Source organism: Gracilinanus agilis, chromosome 3 (assembly GCF_016433145.1).
Source record: "Gracilinanus agilis isolate LMUSP501 chromosome 3, AgileGrace, whole genome shotgun sequence".
In the NCBI taxonomy this organism is placed as follows: Eukaryota; Metazoa; Chordata; class Mammalia; order Didelphimorphia; family Didelphidae; genus Gracilinanus; species Gracilinanus agilis.
The window spans coordinates 71613260-71622302 of record NC_058132.1 but is presented as its reverse complement, the minus strand read 5'-3'; the positions used below and the strand labels follow the sequence as shown (position 1 = coordinate 71622302).

The 9043-nt window shown below is 40.3% G+C and overlaps 1 protein-coding gene across 1 annotated transcript in view; it reads left to right on the top strand.

Moving 5' to 3' along the window:
* Nucleotides 1-9043, top strand: part of YBX1 (Y-box binding protein 1) — a 34535-nt gene that overhangs the window by 5004 nt on the left and 20488 nt on the right. The window contains exons 2-3 of the mRNA XM_044668756.1: nucleotides 3-258; nucleotides 423-759. Of these exons, the coding sequence (XP_044524691.1) occupies nucleotides 3-258; nucleotides 423-759 (593 nt within the window). The remainder of the gene's footprint in view (nucleotides 1-2; nucleotides 259-422; nucleotides 760-9043) is intronic.

Here is a 9043-nt window from a genome sequence, read left to right as displayed (position 1 = left end):
AGGGTCCGGGGGAAGGCGGGGGGACCGTTAGCCGAGGGGGGTGCGGCGCGCGGCATGGATTCCGCGCGCTGCCGCCGCCCTCTCCTCCCCTTACCCTCCCTCCCCCCTGCGCGCGCCGGCCGAGTGTCCTCGTGCCCAGGGCGGCGGGCCCGCGCGCCGTCTCCCGCGCCCCCTATGGACCCCCGCGCGCCGCCGCTGCCGCGCGCCCACCCGCCGCCCCCCGGGGATCTCTCTCCTCGCGCGGTGCTAGTCGCATGTGTAACGGTTTCCCGGCCTCGGGCCATCCTGGGCGGCCACGCGCCCCACGGGCGAGCGTGCGAGCGCCGTTGTGTGGGTCCCCTCCCCTTCCTGCACGCACCCCCTCCCTTCCGCGTGGAGATTGAGGGCGCGGTGCCCGCCCCTCCCGCCGCCTGCCTCCGCAGGCCGGGCGGGGGCCGCAGCCGCGCGCTTTCCCCTCACGTGCTCCAAATCCTGCGGCCTTCCCGACGGCCGCCCGGGCGCCTCCCTCTTCTCTCCCACACCGCGGCCGCCGCCTTGCCCCCGGGCCCCGGCGGGCGGTGTTCTCCTCCCGGGCACTCCGAAGCTGGAGGAAGGGAGGGTGGGCGAAGGGAGAGGGGGGCGCGAAGCTTCGGCCGGGTTTAGGAAATATATTTTTGTAATCTCGGATTCCTTTTTTTTTTTTTTTCTCCTCCCAGCAACGAAGGTTTTGGGAACAGTAAAATGGTTCAATGTAAGAAACGGCTATGGTTTCATCAACAGGTGAGAGAATGAGCTAGAGCAGCCTGGCCCTGCCCCCTTGCATGCAGCCTGGCCCATGCTTTCCACGCCTTATCCGGCCTTGGAAGCTGATTTCACATTTGTTAAAATAGTCATTTTGGAGTGAGATTTTCTCTTGAAGGGTGACCGACAGAGCAGCTGACTGCAATAGCATGCACCTAGCAGTGAAGATAATGAAATAGATCTTTTCTTCCAAGGTTTTGTAACTAAATTCTAATCTTAACACTGACAATAACAGTGTTAGGGTGTTTTGCAGTTAGGAGTGGCAAATAGATAGCAGTTAAATGAGTCTTCGTTTAAGGAGACTGGTTTGCAAAAGAAAAGGCTTATTATTATTACACTTCATAATAAAACAAAAATCTGCAAAATAGAAGTGCTAACCAATTGAAATGTTTTAACTTCCTGAAAGCTTCCCCAAGGAACCCCTCACATTTTGCTTTAAGTAAATGTGTACCCATGGTGCATCTTTTAAAAATAATAACCCTAGTGAAGATGATGTATGGATGTTAAATTAAAATTGCATCTAGTTAACCATTGAGGGACAAGTGGGATAAATTGTGAATTTTACCAGGATTCTACTGTCTGGATAGTCTTGGTGCAATTCAGAGCATGACTAGTGAAACTTAACTCAAATATTAATTTGCTTTTAAATTTTCATTTAGGTTTTCGAGGTTACATTTGTTTACCCTGTACCAGCAGTGTATGTTAGTGCTCTTGTCCCATTTCTTTGTCTAGAGTAAGCAGCAGTGTAAAATTGCTAAGGCAAAATGTCCAATTCTTTCCAAACTGCAAGTTAGTCTTTTCATTATTATTAAATCTTCAACATTAGTAGGGCTTTTTTAGATATTTGCAATTGGAGTGGAGCAATAACATTTTGGGCTAGGGAAATGAATGTACTGTCCACTTGATACACAGATGCTTTTGGGGTGGGCCAGCTAAGATATCCTCACTAGCTGTGGGACCCTGGGCAAGTCATTTAAACTCTATTGGCCAGTTTTCCTCATTTGCAAAATAGCAGATCCTTTTAAGGGATCAACTGAGAATTCTAAAGCACCTATGTATTGTCTGACACATAGTGCTATATAGATATTAGCTGTTTTCATTATTTCTCCTCAAGGATATCTGATGGAGGCAGGAATGTAGGGAAAGAGATTGGATTCAAATGCCATCTCTTTGTAGCAGTGTGATGTGGGAGCCAATCTCTTCTAAGCCCTGATTTCTTTGTGTTGCATTTTATTTCACAGATTCCTTCCAGCCTTAAATCCTGTCCTCTCCCTTCATGAATTGGTTCTCATTCAGTTAACTGACAGTATCTTTTCTAGATTTCTACTAAAAAAAATTTTTTGAGGTAGCTGCCATGAAACTGAATGGAGTCTTAGCTTAATTTTAAGTGGTTGATGATAGGTCAGGTAAATCTGTATGACAGACTGATAGGCAAATTAGTGCTTCTCTTCCTCATGTCTTGGTAGCAAGGATGTAGGCAAAAGAACTTGGCACACATAATCTGCAAGGTATATAGTATAATCCCTGCCTGAGAAAAAATTTGACAAATTCCAGTGAGAAAAATATCAACTATGAGATAGGTTAGAAAATGAACAGTTCAGTTAACCACAAACTATAGGTAACTTAACACAAAAGTTTTTTGTTCTGAAGGATTTTTTTTGGAATTTTATTTGTCTTTCTAATTTAGCTTTAACTCCCTAAATTTAGCTCGGAAAGCTAGAATATATAACTACAGATAATACCTGTTTAGCATTGCTTTGGGGCACAGTAGCTTCACTGCCTTGTAACCAAACTCCACTGATATAATAATTAATAGTTTGACTAGGTCCATTTGTAACATTCTTCTTTTGGAACTAATTGATTTGTCATTTCCTTTTTCAGTTCATTTTACAGATGAGGAAACTGAGACAAATAGCTAAGTGACTTGTCCAAGGTCACAGTGTCTCTAAAGGCTGAATTTTACTCCAGTCTTGCTGGCTCCTGGCCTAGTATTCTATCCACTGTGCCACTGTGCTACCAAATACAAATAGACATTCTGGTTAAGTTTGTGTTTTTAGTGTTAACTTCCTTAGGCCTTCCCAGGACATTTTGACATTTCACTTATTGAGGTTTCAATTTTGCAGATGTTTTGTTATTTGGGTTATAACATTTCCCAATGCAATTGCATCCAAAGAGCAGTATGACCTAAACTGGAAATTTTAAGTTTTAGGGGCTTCTCCTGAATCTACAAGTCTTCCCTGGTGATATTAGATTCTTCCTGTTTTGCCCTGATCATATTCCTTGCATACCCTCTTAAAGCTTTTTGCTAGAGAGATGCACTACTTATCAATGGTTACACTTTTATCAGTGGTTGGAGGATCTAATGTTTCTGGTGCTTTTTTTTTTTTCCATTGTTGGGAACAAGGCTCCTCAAAATGTGCCAGTGATGCACCCTGGCTTATCTTTATATGTTGGGTTTTTTTTTTCTCTCCTTATCTTTCCCACAGCTACTTGATGACTAAAACAATTAGAGGATTCTTTGCATTTATTCCTACCCTAGGATTTTTTTTTTTTTGAGGGAGTTGGGGGAGGAGGTCTGGTGATTTTTGTTTTTGTACTTTTAAAACTGCTCCTATGGAACCAAACCTGTGGCACTTAACTTATCTGTTAATTTGCCTGTTACAAGAAAACTTTTGTCATGAGTAAAATATTAGTTCATCCTAGAAATAAGAATACACTTTTTTCTAATTAAAACAAATGAGACCAACTTTGAAACCTTACTTTTGAAAATCACTTCCTTAGCCTGCAGTCAATTTCTGACTCAATTATCTTCTATTCTCTACTACCCAGCGGATTCTAGACTAGATAAATGGAAAGGCAGGAAATTATTTCATTGCATTAAACAACCAAACATAAACTGCTTCTAGATTCCTTATTTGGATTAGTTGGACCTCTGCCTTCATTTTTTTTTATATATAATTTTTTATTTTATTTTATTTTTTATTTTAAACCCTTAACTTCTGTGCATTGACTTATAGGTGGAAGAGTGGCAAGGGTAGGCAATGGGGGTCAAGTGACTTGCCCAGGGTCACACAGCTGGGAAGTGTCTGAGGCTGGATTTGAACCTAGGACCTCCTGTCTCTAGGCCTGGCTCTCAATCCACTGAGCTACCCAGCTGCCCCCTGCCTTCATTTTTTAGTCTTTTCCCCCCATTAGTTTGTGGTTTGGTTTTGTTCAACTACTGTAATCAAGCTGTTAACTTGGAAAGTCTGTCCAAATTATGGTGTGCATCTTTTGTTTTTAGAAATTGATTAGTTCTGAACTGCACAAGTTCATCCAAACTAACTTAGAGAGGGAGACAAATGGCATGGTGGAAAGAACACTGAATCTGGACTGGGAAGTTCAGACTTGGTCATATTTATGACTTAGGAAAGTTGTTTACTATCCCTAAGGCTTAGGTTCTTCAGCTGTAACTATTACTTACATGGCTTGCCTCATAGATTTGTGAATAAAGTATCTTTTAAATCTTAAGGCCATAAAAATGGTATTTATTAAGAAAACTCTGCTGGCAATTGAGTTCAGGATTCCTAGTAAGTTTCTTTTCTCTAGATCTTAGCTCCTATTCCCCCTCTCTTTTTTATTTTTTACCCTTATCTTCTGTCTTGGAGTCAATACTGTATATTGGCTGCAAGGCAGAAGAGTGGTAAGGGCTAGGCAATGGGGGGTTAAGTGACTTGCCCAGGGCCACACAAATGGAAAGTGTCCGAGGCCAGATTTGAACGTAGGACCTCCTGTTTCTAGTCCTGGCTCTCAATCCACTGAGCTACCCAGCTGCCTCTCTTCGCTCCTCCTCTAAAGTGGGAATTGTGTCTTTCCCAATCAGTGATACTCAAGAACCTTAAGACTATTGGTAATAAGCAAGCAAGATGTTTATGTATCAAGTTAATGTTTCTATAAAGCTGGAGGACACTTAATGTTTTAAGCACGAGAGTATGCTAATGCACTATGACTCCACAGATGAAAAGGAACCCTCCATGCTTTCAAGGAGCTTAGAGTTTTGGTAGGGGAAAGAAAAGTAAATCTTTTTAACTACAACCAATATTGAAAAACATTGTTTACATAGAAAATTTGCTCTCTAAAGCCCAGCCTATGTGATGGTGATGATAATAAGTCAGGTGCTTTACATAGATTATTTCATTTGAGCCTCCCAACTTTGGTGAGGTGGGGCATAAAACTCATTTTTTTGCTCATTTTACAAATGGGGAAATGGGATCCGAGGTACAGTTGGTAAATGTCCTGACTCCCAAGTCCCATCATCACCAGCTTCCTCATGCCCTTCTGCTTCAACCTTTGAATTGACAGTGATCTAATGGGATGCAAGATATTAATGCAGCTCCTTTCTCATTTGGAATTGCATTTTGTTTTCAGACAGAATATTCGTAAAACTTATTAATTAAAAGTTGCCAAGTAATTCAGAATACCAGAGTGTAGAATTTTTAAGTAGCACACTCTTAACTTTGCATTTTATTAGTAATAGTAAACTTAAGACTCAGCAGAGGCAATGTGGCATAATAGAAGATAGACTGGACTTGAGTCAAATCTGGATTGAAATTCTGTCTCCCATCAAAAAGTGACCAAATAAATGGCCCTGTTGTAGATTCATAGATTGCTAGAGGGCAGCACCAATTTGGACATGATTTATTGGCATTTGACATACTTTGGGCATACTTTCAACTAAGCTTAAGCAGTAATGGTCCTTATTTGTGGATCAAATATTTTTTCCCCATGGGAATATTATTGATGTTGCCTGGAACAGTATCACTGACACCATCTGTCCCTATGAATTACACATTATCCTATGAAAAACAATTACAGTTTTCTCATTGAACTGACATTCTTGGAGAAAATTGTATGGTGTAGTAAAAAGAACTTTGGACTGAGCCTCAGTCTCCTCACTTGTAAATCCTCTATAAATATGAGAAGTCGGGGAATTTTAGGTCACAAAATATTTTCACATAAATTAATTCATTTGGTCCTAGAGAGCCCTGTGAAAATGAGCATGGGTTTTTCATACAGTTCCTCCCATATGAAGTTACATATCTATAAACTATCTTAATTATAGGAATGATCAATTTTACGGTCAACATTCCCAGCGAAGCAGGATGGTGGTATTCCAAGTTGATCAGTTTTTTCTGAGGATCCTTTTACTCCCCATCTATTGCTGCAACTGCTGAATAAACTAATCCTTCAAATGAATCTAGCAATTAATCCAAGTAATAAAGAGGGGGTACTATGTGGACTACCTGGCTAGAGCAGAAGTAAGAAACAATATGTACTTCTGAACCCTATTTGTGATTGTTGAGCAGTGAAGTAAATAACAGGAAGGGAAGGCAAGATGAGTAAAAATAATGGGTATCCTTTAGATAATACTGTGCTAAGCATTCTCCTATTATCTCATTTGACCTTCAACAACCTTGCCAGGTAGGTGCTATTCTTGTTTTATGGATGAGTAAACTGAGGCTAACAGCTTAAGTAACCTGCACATAGCTGAGGTTACCTTTGAACTTGGGTGTCCTCACTCCAGGCTGTATCTACTATGCTGCCTAGGTGGCCATCTTGCTTTTTTACTGAGACCAAGTCTTTCTGGGGAAGGCAACTATATCCCAAATGCAGATTAGATCTTCACATTTTTATAAATGTTTAAAAAATCAGGTTACTTTCAGCAGGTTAAATTGTTCCTGCAATTCAGTGTACTGCAGTTCCTCACAACAATATTGTGAAAGTGGTTATTCATATTAGAAACATTCATATGATTTCTTTCAATAAGTGTATTTTAAGTCATTAGGTAAATATGCAACATTCTCAGATATCCATGGAAGTAGACTTGTATTTGTGCAAGAATGGTCATGAAGTTAGAGCATAGAGATTTAGGGGGTCCAGATACTTGTGGTTAATCTGTGGCTCCATGGAGGTGGGGTTTTAGGAACTCTTAAGTTTTGGTACATCTAACAGCTAATTGCTTTCAAAGGTTGTTATGATGAAGTTTTTGTTTTTCTTTTTAAATAAAATATGGTTTCCAATCCTAACAATGAGTTTTTTCTATAGATCTGTTCCTGTGACTTGTTTAGGACCCTAGGCCTGGTTTGTCCAATCCAGCTGAGTTTTGAATAGATATATTCTATAATTGGTTGACAACTAAAGAAGATTATAGAAGTTGAATCAGATTGTGTCCGTTCAAAGCCAGGCCTAGAGATGAGAGGTTCAAATGTGGGCTCAGGCACTTTCCTAGCTGTGTGACCCTTGAAAGTCACTTGACCCCCATTGCCTAGCCCTTACCACCACTCTTCTCCCTTGGATCCAATACACAGTATTGATTCTAAGGCAGAAGGTAAAGGTTATTTGGTTTGTTTGTTTGCTTTAAGTCAGAATTGAGATCTTTTTATTCTGGGGTTTTGGCCCAAACCCCTTCAGCTTATGAGTAAATAGCTCCAGTTGAAGCACATGACATTATTAGTGGCAGTCACGACTATGTATTTCCAGTCCAGTTTATCTTAACTTGGGAAAGTAAGAAATGGGGCTAATGTTACTACCACTATCCCTTGGGAAAGAAACTGAGAGCTAATAAAATTAAAGTCTAGGTATCAGAGTCAAGAACACCTTGAAAAAGGAGTGTTTTCCAGGGCTTTCTGGTTGTGAATGGAGGAGTTTCTGGAATCTTAACTGCCTAGAGCACTATTTCCTTCCATTAGGATTGAGAAAGCATTGCTTGACACATTGGATTAAACAGTATGGTGACAACTTTTTCCTACTACTGATAGCATAAATGCCAGAGTTGCACAAAACATTCCCTTCTACAAATCTTGTGGCTTGAAAAAGTTCGACAGTCAACAGAACTAATGGAACAAAAATCACAACTATTTCAGGTACTTGGGCAAGTTGCTCTCATCTGGCTTTGTACCTTTTTCCTCAAACAAAATATTCATTTAGAAATCATAGCAAGGTAGCTCAATGGATTGAACTCCAGACCTGAAGTCAGGAGAGGAGATCTTGGGTTCAAATGTGGCCTCAGTTACTTCTTATTTATGTGGCCCTGGGCAAGTCATTTAGCCCCAGTTGCCTGGCCCTTACTGCTCTTCTGACTTGGAACCATTATTGATTCCAAGATGGAAGATAAGGGTGTTTCTTTAAAAAATCATTTAAGGGGCAGCTGGGTAGCTCAGTAGAGTGAGAGTCAGGCCTAGAGACGGGAGGTCCTAGGTTCAAACCCCGGCCTCAGCCACTTCCCAGCTGTGTGACCCTGAGCAAGTCACTTGACCCCCATTGCCCACCCTTACCAATCTTCCACCTATGAGACAATACACCGAAGTACAAGGGTTTAAAAAAAAAATCATTTAGATGTCACTCTTCAGGTTTACAAAGAAGGTAGGAAATTATGTGAAATGATGGCACAGGTATTCAATTTTGACTTGAAAATGGTAAACTTAAAGTGAGGCTGTTGTAAAAATTGGTGACATAAAAACAAATTTATGGTGGTATGCTTTTCTCAACATTCTTTTGGGCAGTTTTGCTTTGTTTTGAGGGCATGTACTTTGGGAAGAGTCTTTGTTAAAATAAAATGGTGACTTAATTTAAAAAAATTAAACTCTTGAAGTCTTTAAAAATGAAGTAATTCATATAGTTCACTTGAAATGTAGGTATATTAAAACATGTGCTAGTAAATAGGAAATATGATTAAGTGTTTAAGCAGGTTAAGCTTTATTTAACTGTTTGAATAAGGAAAGAAGTTATAAATCTTGGTAACTATAGAATGATCTATTAAGATGTATTAATGTTTATTAAATCATCTTTAGGAAAGAAAATGAATAATTACAGCAAAATTGTGAGTGGCAAAGTACATCACTTCCCCTATTCTATAACCTAACCCACCCCTCACCTTTTTTTTTCTTTCATAATGGACAATGATTTAGAGATCTTGTGGATTTTAGCATCCATATAGATCAGTGGTTCCCAAACTTTTTTGACCTACCACCCCCTTTCCAGAAAAAATAGTACTTAACTCCCTGGAAATTAAATTTTTTTTTAAATTTTAATAGCAATGATAAATGCACCTGTAGCCATCACCCCCCTCACCCAAAACGCTGTAGCCCCCACCAGGGGGTGGTAGTGCCCACTTTGGGAATCACTGATCGGTTGTTTGCCTGGGTTTTTTTGTTTTAGTATTTTTAAACCCTTGTCTTCTGTCTTAGTATCCATTCTAAGACAGAAAAACAACAAGGGCTAGGCA